Raw genomic sequence first — 21,145 nt, 5'->3', positions numbered from 1 at the left:
GTGTGTTCAGGTTCAGTTTTGGCCTCATCTGACCAGAGGGTCTTCTTCCACATGTTTGCTGTTTCTCTGAAATGGATTTTCTTCTTTTTGTCGCTCCGAAAAAAGTTTTTAGCGTTAAAAGAATGTGTGGCTTATGTTACACAGAGTTGCCTTACATCTCTCACACTGACCCGTGAGGCTCGTGTTTTATGATAAAGTCAGAGACGGGATGGAAAATTTTTAATTAGCCGTAGCTGTTATTGTCACCAGAATCTTCGGTAATAGTGTCACATTGTAGCGTTTTCCTGATGTTGTGCAAGTCTGCCATGTATCCTTTGCCTTGACCTTCTTACAACTATTACAAAACCGAAAATGAAATAGTGTTGATTATGAATGCAACAAGAATTTGTCATCTTGTGAGTATTTCCATAACTTAACATCCACAACAAGCTTGTAAAATAGAGGATTCGTGTTATTTAAAATTCTGAAAAAAGAAATTTTAACTTGATTTCGTCAGCTTTTGTAATAAAACACTTTAGCTAGATGTATGGATTTACAAAATTGTTTAATGCGTGTTTTAGTTTGTAGTGGTGGGGATAAAAGTGGCTTTTTGAGTCAAAAAGTCTCAAGGGGGAGTGAATACTTTTGCAAGGCAGTAAATCTGCATGTATGAGTGCGATGAAGGCTTCGATGTGTCAATAACTGTGTGATTTATTGTATGTACACTATTTGTGGCGTGCGGTCGTAATGTTTTCAGTCGTTTCTGGGCCATTTGCTTACCACTGTCCAGCGTTCAGATGACCCTCATCTGGCCTTACATGGAACCGACTTGCTTTATATAAACTCCAGCTCTTGTCCAGTCGGTAGCTACACGGCTGCATCGTAAAGTTTTTTTTTTTTTGTTCTCGAAGTTGGCTACGCTCAAACATTTTCATTTGTTTTCATTCAGACTCGGCCCGATCGGTATTGCATTTCATTTTGTTTAAGGAAAGATTACGGAAAAGCGTTTGCTTATTTAATTTAGCTTTTGCCATGCCCAAAATGAAATCTAGCTCCACTTCACTGCGAGTCGTCGTCCATTTTTAAAATATTTTTAACATATATTATTTTTATTTCATTTGTGGACCCAACAGAGAATTTGTACCGATGGGGGACTGCATGAGTTTTTTTTGCCTTCTGCTCTCTCCCTCTCTGCTCGGATGACATCACTCCCTGGCGCTTGCCGTAGCCTATCTTAAGTTGTAGCTGTTTCGTATTCTCATCTGCTAGTGGTTTGGGGCAAATGGATGCGGCCACGGATCGCATGCTTCAGAAATCTGGGAACTGAAGCAACATGTTTGCTCTCTATTGATCTGGACCGGCCTTTTTGAGAAACGTCTAATAATCTGCATTTTGTGAAGAAAACAAAAGAATGTCGAAGGGCCTCATGAACTGCAGGGTGAGCTTGTAGACTGAATCCTGAGTTCATTTTTGAGTTTGAATTTGTGTCTGTTTTTATGCCATTGTTCTGGAAATGCTCCAATCAATGAAGTAGAGTCCGGAATCAAACTATATTTTAAACTTTTCAAAAGTTGATGTTTTTTGTTGTTATTTGACATAGTGATCAGAGATCCAATGGCGATCAGAAAATAGAAATACAATTTAGTTTATTTTTCCAGCTTTCACAATAAAACACTTTAGCCAGACGTACTGTGTTTAGAAAATGGCTTTTTGTGGCTCTGGGTGAGTTTTATTTTGTAGTAGCGAGGGTTTCCTTTGCTTGGAATGCATCCAATTAAAGAACAAAATTTGACCTATAAATGCCTTCACCAACATCATACAGTAAAACGTGATAGGGATATGGATTTTGATGTAGAAACAAATTGTAAATACAAATTCATTTTTTTTCTGATGGATTCAAAACAGTTTTTTCTGTCTTGTTTTTTAATATGTAATGGTATTTGAGGGGAAGGGGAAAATAACAAAATCAGTCAAAATTACGACTGGCAAAGGAAAACAGAAGTCAGAATTACCTTGATTGGTGCATCTTTAGCTATCCACATTCAATTCACAAATTAAAATTGATTAAAAACAAAAACAACAAAAAAATAGATGTATTAAAAATGGCCGTCTCTTTGGTTGCCTCTCTCCCGAACAGACATCCTGGAACAGAGACCACGACGACACGGCGTCCACGCGCTCCGGCGGCACACCGGGACCGTCCAGCGGCGGACACACGTCTCACAGCGGGGACAACAGCAGCGAACAGGGTAAGAGTTCAGCCGCAGCAGAAGCTTGAAAAATGAACGAGAAGAGAAAAGTTCCTTACCTCTTATTTCACATTCACTTCTTTGAACTGATAAGTACTCCTGTTGTGGATGAAGGAATATTACACCTGTTGTCTTCCTAACATTCTTTGAGCTTCAGTACATTCGCTCAGAAGTCGATGGAATCGGATTCTCCTCGTGTTGGTGCCTAGAACCCTAGATTTGACGTTCTCTTCCTTTGTCCTTTGGTGCATTGTGAAGCTCAGTGTGTTTTAAAGAGAGGCAGACAGAAACGGCGCGCTGGTTGTGTTGGGATTGACGCTGCGAACCAACTGCACACAGAAATGCAACTTTATGTATTATTGAGGTTGATGTCAGGGCGAGCAGTTTGCAGGGTTGCCTGTGCCAGGAGGCAGAGCCTGGGTAGGAGCAGAGAACGCTGCCATGCCTTACGAAGTCAACACACACGTTCACACACCGTGTTTCCAACTAAAATACCGCTTCTTCCTTTTTTTATTTCGCCAGTACTGGTCAGCGCTGAGGACTCAGACGTGTAGCTTATAAAGAAATGAAAAATAGATCATGTGGAAGAGAGGAACGGGCTGATGAAAGAGCCCTGAAATTACTGGGCCCCGAGACAAAGAGACATTGTACAAGTGTGTGTCCACTCCTCTACCTTTGATGCGTAATAGTCTGGGAGCAGCCAGCCAAGAGCTGATTGGTCGCTCTAATGAGCATGCTCTGTGCCGAGTTTGGGCTCCTGTCTCTGCGACCTTTCCCCCTTATTGACCAAACTGACACTTCATTTTTCACATCTTTCCAATTATAGACTGGCTCCTTATACTACAATGACTCTGTCTCATCATCTCTCTGTCACCTCACATCTCTGTTTTTCTAACTCTGTCTGGGCTCTCGTAGGTTTTTGTTTTGCCGTTGGACTTCATTAGAGGGTAAAATGTGGAGTAGTGAGGATCTGTGTGTGTATGTTTGTTGCTGAAGCTGTGTGTTTTGAATTCTGCGATGAATTTAGGCGAGTATAAATATAACTTCTGGTCAACTTATTTTAAAAAAAACATGACTGAGTTTGTTAAAATTGCTTTAATAACTTCAGGTTTTAGTTGACAGTTCGGGACGTAATAATATAACTACCTCTGAAAAAAAGTTATTTGACGGTTTTTAAAAATTGCTTTTTTTTTCTCACAAATGCGGCAAAAATTTTACTAATCACAAACTATGTTTCAAAGGATCAGACTGCAACACTCCAGCATAGGTTGGACTTGTCCACATATTTCCATGCTTGTTTTATTTTGTCTTGTCTAAAGGGGGGCCTAATGCCAAAAGATTTATACAATTTTGGTTTTCCCAAAACAGAAAATCCCTGTTCAACATGTCAACACGACAGACTTTAAACTAGTCTTGAAAAAGTGCAGTACAAATTCATGACTAAATGATTAAATTTCCCTTTAGCTTAGCATGGTTAGCAAGCTGTTAGCATTGTTAGCGTCTAACCGTAAGAATGGGAATTCGTAGAACTGAAGAAAATTGAATCTCTGTTTGCCAATGTGCAATTTATGATTTAAACTTCACTCAGTTGTTTTGGTGTGGCTGTACGTTCACCTCATAAGACAAGACGCTACAGTGTTTGTGAGCATTTGATGACATGACGCCTTAGCAAGATCATTGAAAGTCTAAACAGAGCTTGAACTGAAGAATGTTATCAAGACTCATTCATAAACAGAAAAGTAGGGCTTTACTTTACTTTTACTTTAGCACCTAGAGGAAGAAGCTAAGCAGGTGCTACTCGTTTAGCTATCTGAGTAGCTAACAGTTAGCCTATGCTTACAGATCAACCACATTTAACTGTTTAATTTCTAATGAGTACCCAACATATTGCCACATAAATAGGTAAAAAGTGTTGGTTGATTCGTCACGTTCAGCTTTCATAGCCGCTTTTTGCTGGTTTTGACTGACCTGACCGTAAGTTGACTTTGCTGCAGCGCGGCGAGCCTGCTGTCAGTCGTGGGTTGGAGGGACTCAAGTGAGCGCCCAGTGCTAACTGTAGCTGCAGTGCAACTGGTGGCTCTACGTTGTCACCAAAATCTCCAGTAACACAGAAATAGTTGCTAGGTTTGTCGCTAGTCGCTTTTTTGAAAAAGAATTAGCTAAAGTGGTCTGAATAGTCGCTAAATATAGATTATTATGCATAGATTAAACAGGGTCCCAAGCTTAAATCACACAGGTTAATGTCTGAAAAACCTAAAAACAGCTAACCCTTACTTCACCAGCCAAAATGAATGCTAACACCCAGACTGGAAACACACGATCTCATTGCATCCCTGCCTTAGAAATGTTACCTTAGAACAGTTTTGTTGCTTTAAAATTCATAAAACGAGAAATAGGTTCATAATTGGGTTTTCCTTTTATGTTCCTCTGGGACGTTAAGGCAACAGGATCAGTTTGACATCGCCTGGAAATTCTTCTCTAAATGTCACTTTTAAGGACAAAGAGTGTTTATAGACTCAACTATAGGATTTTCTGCTCAGGTGTGACTAAACTGTGGTAGGAGAAGAAGACACAGACACGTCTAAAACTCCAGACTGTGAGAAGGATTTTCTTGAAAGCATGACAAATCGCTTAGCTTTAGTCAACTGATTTTAACTAGCTGAAGGAGAGCAACAATGCGAATCTGTTGCGTAACGTTTGCGCTTCGAGCTGGTTAAAACCTTTGTTGCGCCCGTACATGTTTAACCACGCAACGTATTCTTTCTTAATCTCAATTTTTTTTTTCTTTTTTGAGGGTTCAGGTAGTCTCAAACAACTCTTCCATTTCAAAGCCTGCAGACGCCGCAATACGTTTTACAGGAGCCCACATAAACAACGGGCCTCCCGTAGCATCGGAGCGCAGTGACAACGGTAGAGCGCCGCGGGACGCGTTGGACCGCGTTCAGGTTTATATGGGTTAGCAGCTATCACTGCCGCGTCATATTGGCTCGGGCAAATTCTGTGTCATTCACTTGGTAATCCCAGTAAGCTGGTTATTTATTTGTTTGGCACTTTGCTCACTCTCTCCCCGACAGTTGTCTCTCTTCCCCTCTCTCTCGCTCTTTCATCTTCATGTCTCACCCCCCCACCATTTGCTGTTTTCCCTTGTCTCCCACCTACACTTCAGTCTCCCTTTCATTTGACTGTCAGTTTGTGTCTCTCTCCTCATGCATCCCTGTGCTTTCTCTCCTCTTTTCTCCTCCCCCTTTTTTTTCTTCTCTGCCTCCCACTCACTCTCAAACATCACCTTTTGTCTATCCCTCGTCTTTCCTTTCCCTTTACCCCTCTTTGTTTCCTGTGTGTTCGCTTTCATTTCCTACCGTCTTCTCTTCCATTTTTCCCAACTTTGTCCATGTTTATCTTTGCACTTTATCGTTTCAGCCTCTGAACTTTTTTTTATCTTTTCTTTGCAACCTATTCTTCTCGGACCACACTTTTTCACAGTTCTCCATTACTTCTTAAGCCGTACTGTATTGCCAAGTGTAATGTACTAAGACACTTGCCTTTATGCACACACAAACTTTAATGACACCCCGTTCTTTGGACATAAGCGTTGGAATTGAGTCGTCTCACTGTTTGCAGCCATAGAAGCTCGAACTCTTCTGGGAAGGCTTTCCATGAGGAGTTTGGAGTGTATTCTCACGAGAAATATTTGTTCATTCTACCTGGAGCTTATTTGTAAGGTCAGACACTAATGTTGGATGAGTTGGCCTGTCGCAAAGTCTCAATTATAACACATCCCAAAGTTGTTCTATTGGCTTATGGTCAGAGGAACACGGTCCACCTGTACTAAACTTACTTAATGATGTGTTTCTTTTGGTTTTTTTTAAATAAAAATTACATACTGCAGCTTTCATTGCCCCTTTTTTTATTTGAATAAACATGAACCTGAGTTAAAATGATATAAACTGTATTAAAGACTTACTAAGGTTAAGTGGTGTTGAGAGAAAGTTGGTTTAATCTTACTGGAGGTGTTTTAATCCTCCACATAAAAAGCGTAAGAAAATGTTTGCCAATTTTTTTTTTACCAATCTCTCTTATTTCTGCCCCTTTCCTCACTTCTGTCCTCAGACCTTTCCTTCCCTCTCCTCACCTGCTTATCATCTCCTGTCCTCCAGCAGAGCGAAGCAGCTCCGATGAAGGATGCTGGATAGACACGGCCCTTTAACAACTGAACTTGCCTTTCTTTTCTGGAGGGCTATTACTGAGAAAAACACATGCTTCTGCTCTGGCCTCCTTTCTTACTGGGTCATTGCCCAGTGGTATAAAAATCGCTGTTTTCACCCGGAAGTGTACTCTCTCTCTCCCTCTCTCTTTCGAAAATCAAAGAGCCGGAGAAACCGTGAGAACTATGGATCGACGTGAAACATATATGGTTTTTTTTTTCCACGATAAGATGGTTAACGTCAACTCGTAAACCTCGCAGATGTTTTGCAGCGCTTCGTCAGTGTCAGAGAGGCGGCGGGAGAGAGACGAAGCCCGGCTCTTATTCTTACATGTGGTGACAATCCTCACATGCTGCATCCTCAGTTATGGTGTTTATGCTTCGACCACAATGCCCATGGTATTTTTTAGCTCCAAATTCCATTGGCAGTCACAGAAGAAAAAAAAAATAGAGGGAGGATCACATTTGCTTCACACATGTCATTAAAATCAGTTCTGGGTGTCTTCCTTTCTCCCCAGAGGACTCACACTAAGAAAGACGCTTATTTTTCTTTTTTTTAATTTATAAATTTTTTTTTTTTTATTTCTCCTCTCTTTCTTCGGGAGATTCTTTGCAAACGTCCAGCAAAGGGCTGACGAGGGAACTCCCTGTAGCTAATTAGTCCCGCTCTATTAGTCCAGCTGTGTGCTAACTAGTTCCTACCAACAGCCGCGCTTTGTTGTAGCGCCCCACAAGCTGCCTTGGATCGTACTCTTGTGTGAAAAGTAATGCTCGGAGGGTAAAGGGAAAAGCTAACAGATCACATGCGCCGGCGATGGTTGGGAGTCCCTCATGTCGTCTCTTTTTCTCGCAGAATGAAGTGGCTCCTCTTTGCCTGTGTGAATTCGTATTGCGTGCGAGGGAAACAGAATAACATTCAGGCGGCGACTTGGTCAGCTGCAGCCGTGCGGTCGGGTGTTTGCTCTTTCTCTCTCTCTCTCTCTCTATCTATCTGAAAGCTACAGGGTTCGGCCTCTTTGCTGGTCGGAATCGTCCCGGGAACGAGGCGACGACTGCTGATATTAGATATGTATCACCAATTACCCGGACTGTTTGTACAAAGTACAGCGCGCCGCGCCAAGACAAATGGCTCCCTGTTAGGCTTCATGTCGGTGTCTGCCTTCGTTCGCTGGTGTCCAAGTGTTGGTTTGAGACTTTCGGAGTTTATGATATCCAGCTCGAGGCTTTTTCATTTGCCTGATTTGCGCTGGAAAAACAAGTAGTATGCAAAACTTTCTGAACCGCTCCAATTGTCTTTGCTCTTTCCCCCCCCCTCCCCAAGCAGCTAGACTTTGTTGTAAGGATTTCCAGTGGTCTTGATCAGTAGGATCTACAGGGTTTTTAGAAGTCTGTCCATGTTTTTTTTCTTTAAACTTTGGCCGATTTGTATACATTAGAAAACAAAATTTTGTAGAAAAAAGGTTGCCTTCCGTCTGAGCAATGTAAAATAATCTGTGAAAACTAAAAAAATAAAACGTTGTGAAGAAGGTTCCCGGTATGATGGCGTCTGCGTTCATTGTTGGTGTCTTAATATTGGCCTGAGATTTGAGCTTGTGTTTTAACAAAACACACAAATGTCCAATCATTTCTTTACCCATTGCCTCCAAGGTCTCAGACTTTCTTTTAACCTGTTAAAGTGGTTTTGATCAGAAGGTCTTTCTCACATTATTGGCATAGAATTTCATAGAAGACATGAAGAAAGAGAACGTCTTTTCCTCTTTAACAAAGCCTGTAACATCTCAAATGGTTGAAAGGATAAGGCTTTATCAAAAGGACTAAGCAAGATGACATACGGTAAATGTAGGAGCAAACACACGTGATTAAAAGGTCAACGTTTAAATTTGTATTTTCAAGGCTACGTAACGACGAAGACTGAGGCGTAAAACGTTGTCCTCGGTCACCCAAGACAAAAAGATGAATTGTCAGGCCTTAAAAACACACCTAGAGTGAATGGACGACAAGTGAATGTCCAAAAGGTTTGTATTTTAGAAAAGACAAAAAAAAAGCTAAATCCAGCAAAGACCTGGATTTTGCACCTTCAAATGCGTTGTCTACTCATTTTTTGACTTGTAACCTCAGCCACAGTTTTTATTTTTCATAGATTCAGATAAAAGAAATTGGAACCAACAGTGTTTCTGTAACAAGCGTCTAACAGAGTGTCTGAAGATCCAGCTTAAAGTTGGTCTCTTTGCTAAGTTGTCCATTTTGTTTAGCTTCATTCCTGATTTATCCCTCGAGTTTAATCAATCAGTCAGTCAAGTTTAGTTGTATAACATATTTCAGCAACAAGGCAGTTTAAAGAACTTTACACCATAAAAACACAAAAATAAAAAGTAACGAAAACATTACACAGTCACCAATTTGAGAAACCAGGAACAAACATTACATTTTGTCGAGTGCCATGGTCAAAGTCATCAACAAGCATCAAATGTATTGGTCGGTTTTCCATTTATTATGGTTCAAAAGCAGTTGCTTTTGAAAGGATTTCTGGAAGTTTGTTCCGGGTTTGTGGTGCATAGAAGCTGAATGCTGCTTGTCTGGTTCTGGTTCTGGGGATGCAGAGCAAACCAGAGCTTTATGATTTGATTTAGCTTGAGTAGCATAAGTAGCAAGCAACACTTCCTGGTTCCTGGTTTATTGTCCTTCACTTCAGTTTGTACTACAAGTTAATTTAAAATTTTTGTATTTTTTTGCTTTTTTACTTCTGGGACCTGACGAAGCAAATTTGCTTGACAAATTAATTGTTTTTAGTTTTGTAGCTTAGCTCTGTTTTACATTTGACTCTTCATATTTACCTCCAAAGAGTAGACGCCAACTTCAGAGTCAGACAAAATAACTTCTTCTACATTTGTAAAATTGTGATTGTAGAGAATTAGTAGTGAGAGTGAATTTTACTATTCAGATTCCATATGACTGGATACTGAGAGTTGTTTTATGTGAAATAGGATTACTCACTGCAAAATGTCTTGAAACAATATCAGAAATAAATTTAGCCAATTTTCGTCATTAATCATAGCATATAACCTTAAGCGGTTGTGAGTCTTCATCGACCGGGCAGAGATATTTCTGATGTTTTCATGCATCCATCCAGCCATGCATCCACCCACCAACTTCGGTGCCCTCCAACAAGGTCAGAGCTCATAGCTGCTGTTTGCGATTGTCTTATTGGATAGTTTCCAGATTCAGGGTGGGCTTTTGCAGATACGGACACGGGAGCCAAGCAATCAGCGGTCGCCCTCTGCTCGTCCAATCGTTCGGCTTCCTGTGGTCCCCTCAAAGTCACCGATTAATTGGTCCGATTGTCCAGTAGACTGGAAGAGAGGGAGCTGTGATTGTTTGTGTGGTCTGTTACCCTCTATGACTTCCTCTACTCTTCCAGTACCTCATATATAGAATCTGGAGTGGTAGCCAAGTTTTGCAAAGGCGTAAAGCCTTACAGCAGCAATGTTACGCTAAACGGTTCCACTCCTCTGTTAGAAAAATATCATAACGCATTAATTAGAGAAAAAAAAATCAAGGATGGTCATTGCTCGGCTTGGGGTGCGCTTCGTCTAGACAATGTCTAGACGTGATCGAGCAAGATCTCTCGGTCCGGTAATTGTCTTACTGGTGTCCAGCTTTACCAGTAATCTGTTTAAACGTGAGGCTCTTGTGGGTGGATAAAAGGTGTGCGGTTCCCTTGGTTTAGATTTTTTTGTTCTTCAGTCGGTATCACAGGAGGTGTGGAGGTAGAGGTAGCTGGCAGACGCAAACACGGTTCTCCTTTTGATTTCCTCAGGGTGTGAGTACAGGGGAGGAGAGTGAAAGCAGAATAAAAAAAAAAAAGAGGCTGAAAGAAAGCGTGTAAAATGGAAGAGTAAGACGAGATGAAAGGGGAGAAATCTCGGCGTAAATGCTGCGGAAGCCTTTTGGAGGGTGGAGCAGTGTCTTTATGTGTGTGCAAATCGGTAGGGAGAGGGGAGCGGTGGAAAAGTTGTGGCTGATCACGCCGTTAAGTGCCGCCGAGTGTCATTTGGGAGTTCACCAAGCTGAATGCGCCGGTAAAGAAGCGCAACATCTCTTGTGGAGAGACATCGAGGTAACTCTTGCAACATAAAACGCGTGATCCAAACTTTTTGTTCACACGCAGTTTATAAAAAACCAATATATGACAGCTATATAGTCTTATTGCTTCTAAAACATCCTTACAAAGCAGCCCCGGACTGTGTGTTGCTGGTAGCAATGTTTATTCCACCTTCCCCAGATTTACGGCTTCTCAAACATTATTACCTGCAGTTACCTGGGAAAAGTAAAGGCTTCTCGGCGCCCGGGCTTGACCTTTCTCGGTCAGACTCACTGAGGGCTTTACAACTTCTCACTCTCGCTATCGCGCTGGCTGACGCGTCCGCTGTCAAGTAATGACACATCTTACTGAAAAACGATGTACCCTGATAAGATTTTATGGCCAGTAAGCAAACTCGAGTGGCCTGAGTTTGCTCCTCTCAAAAGAATTAAACAAAAAAAAAGAGGAAATTGCCTCAGGTTCCCACAGAGCGGAGTCCGTTTGCAATTAGGATTAAGGTTGTTGTCACACATCTGCTGGAGACGGGAAGGAACGGGGGCACAGCGACGAATAAAAGAACCTAAAATAAAAGCAAACAGCATGATTTCCTCCACCTCGCCTCTCCTCTCTTATACATCATTTAACATGAAACGATCCTCTGCCTGTTCAATCACATCCACGAACTTGGTTTTATTGGCCTGAGTCAATATTTTATGTGTGAGAAGCTAATAATCATAAACCCATCAGATAAGATGTGCATACACATTTTACTGTGAGACTTTGGGAATTACGTGAGGGTTTATCAAACATTTAGAACGAGAATAACTATGGAGTGTATTAGGTTTTCCTATGACCGTCATAATGACAGGCGTTTAGAAGCAGAAGAGTAAAACTAGACAGGGCAGTACTGTTAGGGTTTGTTGGAAGAAAGAAAAAGATCTGAAATGTTCTTTTCCATCTGGACCCCATGCCATTGGTGCTAAAAACCAAAGTTGGAGAAAAAAACCCAATCAAATTCCTGAATTGTAATTCCAAGTCGAAAATTTGGAAGTTTTCAAATTTCAGAATGCATCTAAAATGCATTCTGAAAACAGTTTTTGATGAGGGATGCAGTTTGATTTTGTGTTCAATTTATACCCTGAAACTTGAATGTATCGTTTCTCACTGAGGAAAAACCAGAAGTGGAACCCGGGAGTTGGTAAAGTTGAGGGTTTGTCACCGATTCTCACCTCAAAATTCAACATGACTACCACTTATAAAACTCAGGGAAACCAGCTGTTTATTTCTATTTCCACTAGCAATAAACCAGTTGCCAGCCACAGTATTGTACAATTTCTGTTTAAGTGAACATTAGGCCAGAGTGCTTGGATGCATCACAGGGTTCCCACACAGTCTGGAAAAGTATGAATTTCAATTTTTATCGTTTCCAGATCCGTGTTACTAAGGAAAAATAAAACACATGGCATAGAAAAATGTTTGGATTTCCTGACTTTCATCCATCTGTCCATCCAATTTGAACACGAAGGTACAGCTGCTGGCGTGTTAGATTGCCAGCTGCTTTCCAACATGCAACTAGATCACTTGCTTTCACACCAGTCCTGTTTAGTCCGTTTTAATCATACGTCAGTCTGTGTGCCTAGAAAGTCCGCTTTGTTTGGAGAGGTGTGAATGCGCAATCAAACACTGATGGGGAACGAAACAAGTGAACCGTGGTCCACCTACAATCCTCGGCCTTTGTTGGGTTGAAGTGAACTCTGGCACGGTTTGAATGCAAACCGCCAGGCGCACTGGAGATCGCTTCAAAAGCAGGAAGCGGAAATAGTGCAGGGCATTCTGGGTAAATACAACCAAAACAAATACGTGTGTATCTCGCGCAAGCAGGAGGAATGGCTTGTGGTCTTTTTACCAAAGGCAAAAAGAGAAATCCTACAACTGCTAAAGTCTGACGCTGCTTCATTCTGGTTTATATTTTACAAAGAAGGACGTTGCGCTCATGTCTTCTTCTTAGGTTTTTTGTGTTGTTTCCTTAAGTGGTTCTTGGCGCAGCGTCACCACAGGCGGAGGAGGGAACAGGATTTTCAAAGGGTTTTTATTGTTTGACACAAAGCAGAGTGAAAGTGAACCACAGCAGCTGAAAATGTAACAAAGGTTGCAATTTTGGTCCCCAATTGAACCGAGTCGACCGGACTTTTATGTGTGAAAACAACCTGAAGCTCAGGGAACCACAAATGTAACTTCCATCTTCAGAGGTAAATGAAACACAACACAAGCAGTCAGTCCACTTATCTTTTTGACTACATTGTACATATTAGCTCTGAATCATAGCTCAGTTTACAAAGGTTAAATTGCTTTATATTTACCCTGTACAAAGTTGATACCAACATCTCTGCCACTAAAAGTCAGCCCCAGTGCCAGAAGTGACACTTGGGGCAGAGCATGGATGTACTGTATGTGTTAGCTCCCCCTGCCCTCTCTCCTGCCTCTTTTCACTCTCCTCTGTGTCGTCCCTCTTGCCGTTTGCTCGTTTTTGACTTCCTGTGATAACGTCGGGTGGAATTGCCAGCACGTTTTGAAGCCGAGTTATTGTTCCCTCTCCTCCTTGTTACTTTAAGTTTCCCATGCATCCCTTCGGCTGGCGTATCCGTCCGTCCGCCGGCTACATGTGGGCATGTTTGCATGACCAAAGAAATGCAAAGTCTAGCCCCGACCATTACAATATGCCTTGTGTGCAGAATTTACATGAAATACATATTCATTCATGACAAGCATCTGCACGAAATATCATCCTTGGTACTCCACCCCCCACTTCGTGTGCCTTCACTTAGTCTCTGGGCTTCCCTCAAGAAAGCCTCTAAATAAAAAATAAAAAAAAAATGTATATATTGCTTTGCAACAATTTATTTTCTGTATTTAATGCACAAAAATGCACATGGATACATTCATACAGTCTGGTGCTTAAAAAGAAAAGAAGAAGAAAAAAATGGTTTCATTTCATTTGCTTGACTGAGGGAGTGCTAGTGGGAGGGAGATGTATCTTTAGCTCCTATGTTATAATTGTGGCACACTAATGATGTAGACACATTCTCACTGTCTGTTTACAGGAAGCACTCTTCTTTAATTTGTGACTGGTGCGAATGCCAAATGCCTATATCTAATTACTGGTGGTTGCTAAAAGATACTGTTTACACACACCCTCTGTAGCCTTCTCCATGTCTCTCGTGTGTCAGACGGGAGAGATTAGCAAAAGAATGCTTGAATGCGTTGGAAGATTTTCTCTCTTTTTTTTCTCTCTTTCCTTTGATTTTTCACTTAACGTTACATAACAAGACGTCCTGTTACGCTGACGATCCGTCCTGGGACTCAAAAGGCATTTTCGCGTGGTGGTGCGTCTTGAAGTTGATCCGAAAACGTATGACCTGACAGCCCCCCGGTTCAGGTTCGAGTCCTGTGCGCGCCACTGCAATTTGCTCAATTGTAGTGCAGCCGTGTCCCAAAGGAACACGCTGGTTTCGTCAAATTACTAGATATCGCTGCGTTTAGAAGTAAATTCGGCAGCTCGGATTTGCAAATGTAAGCACTTCGGAGCGTGGTGAGGCACTCGTCATGCAAATCAATGTGGCAGACAAGGACAAAACAAAAGAAAAAACTGTATACCCCTTTCGCTGATGCAGTCGAGTATGTGGGTGTTTGGATGAAAAATTACAACAAAATAAAAAAGTGACAAATTTGGAATGGTCACCAGTTTGGGCTCCTTGTTATGCTCTGTTTTTAGCTCCCAATTAACTGGAGTCGCATGTCCACTCCTGCGCTTGGTAGTGTACAGTACACACAGCCTGAATAATGCAAAGATAAGCTGTCGAAGAAAGACAATGCCCCGTTCCCCTATTAGGAGCAGTGCGGGTTCTAAGGGAATCTGACAGTAAAATCACAGCAGCTCGTTGCTGATGTGTCACAACACATTATGAATGGTCCAGAAAATGACCTTAAACTCTCTCTCGCTCGCTCCTCCTGACTTTGCACTCCTGTCACTGCCGACTGCATCTTCCTCCTCCTCACTGGAAACCGAGCTGAGCTCAGGGCCCAAGAGGCCCCTGATCAGATTCATGTTAAGATGTCACTGATGTCTAAATACAGTATTATTATAGAAAACCTGAGTTGGATGACTCAGACAATGTCTTGTCCTGACTGTATATATATATATATATTACTGTATATATCTGAGTTTAAACGAGTATTTGTTTTTACCTATTAAGGGGTATGATATGCATTTTTTTCTATTATATGGGTCAAAATAGAACAATAATTAATAACTAATATCAGATTGGAGAATTGGGGCAATCACCTCTGCCAATTGTTGAAAGTCACATATAAGACATAAACTGTTTATTGCATTTTTATATGTAAAAAGATTAGATGAAATTTATAAAAAATTTAGTTATTAGCTCATCAATTGACCTTGAGCATTATTAACACAAGTCTAAAGATGAGATAAATAAATTGAGTGTTTAGCAGCTGCACGAAAGCAAAAAGAGAGACAATAAGGGAGTCTTACTTGTCACACCAAAAGTGTTTAGCAACAGGTTGAGGAGGGGTAATGTCATATCAATATATTCTCCATACAGGCAGAAAAAATTCTCTTGTTTATGTTTTTTTTTTTTTTGTCTAATAAAAAGAGCTTTAAACAGACAGAATCAATTGCTGGAACCAAACCATGCTTAGTGTGACCCAACAGCACACACAGCAACACACACACAGAGAGCATTGCCCACACACACATCCACAGAGAGGCTATGTTTATTTAGCCTTTTGATAAAGAGATTAGTTTCATCATCCCACTCTTTCAAGCTAGCAAAGGGGGTCCATGTTCAGGAAATCCTGGCTTTCCTGATACAAACTCCTGTTAGGGAACAGCAGCTTAAGGAACTATTTATGATAAGACATTCATACTGTAACTCTTAAATGATAAAATAGGCAGATTCTATTTTTAAGAGCGGGGACAAATAGTTAAAGTGGGGTACTGAGAGTTGGCAAAAGATAAACACAAAAAAGTTAGAGGGGGTTGTGAGGAGGAGGGTGGTGTTTCTTTATTATTAACTCAGTGGCAGAGGTTGGAGTCCAGCTTAAAGCTACAAACAGCGAAGTGCTAATTTTAGCCTCCAAAGAGGATAAGGATAAATAGCTTGCTGCCAGTTTGCCATATGGTCTCCTGCCGATTATATTGTGTCAGGAATATTTTCAGCCCCGCCGCCACCCTTAAGCACACAAACATTCACTCATACACCTATGGCCACCAGGGTTGTTTTCGCGTTTTGGATGTCACGAATATTAGACGAAGCATACGAGGTAAAGAAATTTGGATTTCTCTCGATAAGAACATCAAGATGCTGAAACCGGATGGTTCAGCCCTTTCTTTATCCATTACTGGAGCTTCCAGTTGCAAGCTAACATTTGGCCTCTTCTCTAATCTTACGCAAGTTGGTTTATATTCTCACTTGTAAATATGAACCTTGCAGAAGAATAGAAAATGAGTCTCTCTCTCTCTCTCTCTCTCGGCACACATGCATATGTTCACATATAAATGCAACACACACACACACGCACACCCACACAGCTACTCTCCATTATTCTCTCACTCTCTCCCTCAAATTGAAATAATTCAATTTATAGACACAGTTCCAGACCTCCCTGGCTAAGAGCATTATGCATGGAGCCCCCCTCCCCCCCACCCCTCCATCACACTCCTCCACCCCCCAACCGCTCTCCTTTTTCCGAACAAAAGACGGGGGAGAATTTACCAGCCAGCTCTCCAAACGCTACCAACACAAAGCCAATTTCATGCCAGGAAAACACCAGCAGAAGTGCCATATTTGGTCACAACCTTCATCCCGGCGGATTTTTATTCCTCATTGATATGGGTTGGATGCTACTTATGTTACTGTTTTATAACCCTTGCATGGCCCTGCCTTGCTGTTTACTGGGCATGGCCCAGTGTGACTTTCTCATGGGATGATATCTTTTGAATGAAAATACCACATTATCAGAGCACAATGGTTGTAAGGAAAAGAAAAATGCAGAACAAGGTCTAATTTCTTTTATTCAAACAGCAAAACAACATTATGTGTTACTGCTTCTAAAATAACAGCATGTTGATTACTGGGATTATTGTAATGTTATGTAACTTTACACATTTACCAAATTTAGTGGTTGTTTCCAAGTCCTCTCTGTGGAAAATAGTATCTGTTTTACTGTTTGAGTCTTTGTAGAGCAAAAATTATAATAAGCTAATAAAAATTTGTCAATTTATCTGTTCTGCTTGCTAGCCTGCAGCCAACTTAAAAGACTTGCTTGCCAACTTGAGACCTGGGTGGGTGGAGTTATGGGTATGTTTTTTAACCATAAATATTTCCAACAACTGGATTTGTGTAAGAGTGTCTTGGGTTGGCAATATTAGGGTTATAGTTGTTTACATGTGCTTCTGTTGGCATCTGCAGGCCATCACTTTCACTGTGCACTAGAGCGGTTTGTAAACAAGTATGACGTTTCAGGCATAAGAGTCTGTTCCTCTCAGCCAGAAAAGGGTGGATTCTCCCTCTGGGTTTCTGCCCAAAGTGGAGGAGTTAACGCGTCCTGGTCATCTCGTTTGGGAGGAATTACAAGGTGGGGGGAGCAGATGGATAGATGGATTGGGTTCTTGTCCAAACTCATGTGGGCACTTCTCCAGTAGTGGTGAAGAAAGAGCTTAGCTAAAAGGAGAAGGACTCAATTTAATGGTTTGTCTACATTCTGACTATTGCGTCTGATCATGAGATATGAGTAATGACTCAAAGAATGAGACCCTGGAGTTATGGGGATGGCATGCACTTCCTCCGTAGGGTGGCTAGTCTTAAACTTACAGGATTACATGGAGATCCCTTATTGCTTCTCCACATTGAAAGGAGTCTGGTGAAGGTGGTTCATTCATCTGATCAGGATACCTCCTCAACATCTTCCATGTGAGGTTTTCCTCGCATGCCCAGATAACACTGAAGGAATTATGTGGCCCCTCTTACTTGGGAAATCCTTGGGAAACCCCACAGTGATCTGGTGTATACGACTAGGCAGAGAAATGTCTGTTCTCTTCCTGGAACCTGTCACTCTTAAAACCTGATCTTGAATAAACGTACAATCGGTGGTTGAATTTGTTTTTCTTGTGTGTAAAGGAAAAGTGAAACACCAACAGTGCACTGAAACAAGTTGGGTGGATGCAGCTCTGCATCACTTAATGCCCCTATACAGCTGGAGAAAACTCTGGTCACTTCCTCTGCCACCTCATTAAAAGAACATTAAAGTGTGCCCCGAAACTGGTTTTCAAAACCTTGCTGTACTCAAACAAGGCGCAAGGTTCTGCATTCGTAGTTTTTGCTCTCTGCGGCAACGCATGTGCCAGGTTGCTCATGGTCATTTGAGTGTGTGCCATTACGTTTGTAAGAAACATAAAGATGCAAAAGAGCCACGAGTGAAATGTCGTGCTGTGCGCTGAGGTAATGTGGAATGCAGTAAGTTGGAGGTAAAGAGTTGCTTAATGCAAGTCTTCTGGTTTAAAGCTTGACCCAGGGCTGACCCAGACCCAACATGCTGTCCCCAGAGGCCCCCTCCCATTGGTCCCTTTGACATGGATACCTGCAAGAGGGATTCGGCCGAGAGATAAAGACCTCGGTGAACCTTTTTAAGAGTTTAGGGAGGGAGAAGGTGGAAAGAGAGAGAGAGCCAGATAACAAATACCTGTAGATAAACACAACAGTAGGCTGGGCTGGAGGGCAAGCTTGGGCGTTTACTTTGTGTGTTTGCAGAACGACACAAAGCTTGCCACTTGCGGTGCACACACTTGTGAACACGCATACATTGGGATGTAACCCGATCATCCCTTCTCGCTCCAGGCCAATGAAACCTAAAGAGATGAGCAGGTACTGGTGGCAGAGATCCCAACCGGTGATAACCTTTGGACTAAAGGCCTGAATGGTGTCGTTAAACACACATTCAAAGCACATATATACGTATGTATACATATATAAATTTATATGTGTGTGTGCACCAGCTTCCAGGGGCAACTGTGGAGTGTTTGTTGCATTGAGAGTCTCTTTAGCAGAAGGGAGGTCATACTCTTCCAGGAAGTCACCCTCCAGAGAGGGCTGCCTCTTTCAGGAAGTGACTCGGTGGGAATGTGTGGCAGGAGCACCAGCATCCATGGGGGGCATATCACTTCTGTCCACACGGGCCCATGCTCCACAGGAAACGGGTCGCTGTAAACCCACTCACTTCCTCTTCCTCTGCTTCTGTCCTAAAAGCCTTATCAGGGCGGCGTATGGGTCGGCTGATAGGACTCCTAATCCTCCGCATCCATGCAACACCGCATCCTGTACCTATCAAGGCCATGACAAGCAGGCGTTTGGAGGGGGAGCAGCGATACAGTGTTCTTCTTTTGGGTTGTGGGTTGGCGCAGAGTTTATTATTCAACGAGAGAGGAGATTGAATATTTTTGGACAAACGCGAAAAGGTGCTTAGTAACATATCTTATGACACTGAATGTCCTAAACCCCTGAAATGTAAATCCAACCACACGAGTGGGTTGGCGTCTCAGACCCAGGGATTTAAATTGTTTTTTTCTAACCAGTCTTTCACTAACATCCAACTTGTTAGCACAGACCATATTAAAGTAAATACAAAAATCTTCTGTTATTCCATAACAGCCATCTGGATGCTAATGCACTATTATTAGCGCATGCCACAGCAGTGTTAGCGTGCCTGTACTATCTGAGTGCATGTCTCAGTTTGGCCGGCACTGATAAGCTAGCAGTGGGAAAAGCCGTGTGTGCTGAAATTGTTTGTCAAAGGTTGTATCAGACGTGACCTTACACTGTAGAAAGTTGCAAAAACGAGCAACGAAAGAGTTCTGAATCATTTTAAGTGAGATTCTGTTAAAAGGTAACGTTTTTCTGGCTGCAGATAGCATGAATCCAAATTAGATTCTCCTTGAAACCGAAACTAGCAGCTATGGTCTGACAGACGCCAAACCAGACTCCAGTCGCCACTGTTTTATGAATCTTTGGTTATTAACAGAGAAACCATGGTTGTTTACACTAAATTAAGGCAGGGAGTTTTTCCACAGTCAATGAGCTTCCTGTGCCAAACACATAGTGAGAAGAGAATATCAGAGTAACCGCCTGATATAAAAGTAAGAGGGAGCAAAGGCTATAAAATTAGCGTTTTTAAACCACTTAAATATTTTTGCTTTTTGCACCACTAAAATTAGACGGTTCACATAAAAGTGTGATTACTGAGAGCAGAGACTGGTTGCTGGGAATGACATTTGCACAGAATCTTTAGTGGCTTATAATGGTAGTTTTATCTGGCTCGGTGAAGTTGAATAAGTTAGCGGTTTGAAAATTATTTAAGAAAACTTTGATTTGGGGACAAGAAATGTTGTATTTTATTCAACTCATGTTGACTTTAAACTGCCTGAACTTAGTTTGGAGAGCTTGAAGAACAGCCATGTATTTACTTGTAGTTTAAAGGGATGTTTCCTCTACAGATGTGTTTTTTTTGAAAACATACATTGCTGTATTAGTAGATATTAATTGCACTTTCACAGGGGACCATTTTGATGTCTCTTTAAGGTGTTTCCCCTCTACTTTTATCTATTGAATTTTGGTCCAAAGTAAAGTCAAACAGGATATTTTTCCTTTAGATTAGCTGAAGTTTCCTTCTCTTTGTCCCACGTCTACATTCAAGGACTTTGGAATGCCCTTCAGCACTTCAGCTGACTTTTGGAAAGAACTGTGGTGCCATTGTGCTGTTAAGTGCTTTTACCTTTTGTTATAGTCCTTGTCCTCCACTGCCATCCCCTCCCCCCTTCCCGTCCTTCTTCCATGGTCTATTTTCCCCTCTCTATCTGTTTGCCGTGTGTTAAGCTGGACCGCAGCTTGGTGTGCTGTAGGTGTCAAAAGCCCTCTGAGAGGCTGCAAAACAATCGACAGCGAGAGTTAAGAGTGAGACGGCTGCAAAAGAGGCACGTTCTTCCACAGTTTCCGTGTTTTAGCCTTTGTGTCGGAGGCGAAGAAGCTCTGCGCCGCTCTCACCAGCGCTGCTATTTGAACTATAACTCTGGCCTTCTGTCTCCAGTTTAGGGGAAAAAGGGAAAAGAAAACAGCAACACAAAGACAGGAGAGGAAAAAATCAATAGCTACACAAGAAAAAGTGCTGGACATGAAAGGCTGAATTCATTGCCCTGCACTTTCATTTTAGGGTTGCGGCGTGCGTCTCCTTCTACCTCGCTCTTTCTTTCCCAGCTGATCCGGGAGCGGGAACACTACACGAGGCGGTCAATGCGGATGTGTGTTTTGTGTTTGCGAACGCCGAGGCTTGCTGCAGTTTAATGTCGTGTCGGTGCCCTGCGCTCGAGGCAGTTTCCAGCGTGTCAGGCAGCCTGTGGTGATGAGCCTTTTCGGGAAAATGGCACAGAGGGAGCAGTCACATTTACACTGACATTTTTGCCATCACCTATGGCTATGTCAACAGGCCTGACCCTCCACCCCCTCCTGCTTCCATAGCCAGTGGATGGGCCCCAGCACAAACATACAGCAGCATAAGAACTTA

The 21,145-nt window shown here is 42.0% G+C and overlaps 1 protein-coding gene across 1 annotated transcript in view; it reads left to right on the top strand.

Annotated features, from left to right (window-relative positions):
• Window positions 1-21,145, top strand: part of meis1 (Meis homeobox 1) — a 107,370-nt gene that overhangs the window by 18,864 nt on the left and 67,361 nt on the right. Inside the window, exon 7 of the mRNA XM_023327563.1 lies at window positions 2,117-2,228. Coding sequence (XP_023183331.1) covers window positions 2,117-2,228 — 112 coding nt within the window. The remainder of the gene's footprint in view (window positions 1-2,116; window positions 2,229-21,145) is intronic.

Source organism: Xiphophorus maculatus, chromosome 22 (assembly GCF_002775205.1).
Source record: "Xiphophorus maculatus strain JP 163 A chromosome 22, X_maculatus-5.0-male, whole genome shotgun sequence".
Lineage (NCBI taxonomy): Eukaryota > Metazoa > Chordata > Actinopteri > Cyprinodontiformes > Poeciliidae > Xiphophorus > Xiphophorus maculatus.
The sequence above is the reverse complement of the archived record's forward strand: the minus strand, read 5'-3'. Positions and strand labels throughout refer to the sequence as shown.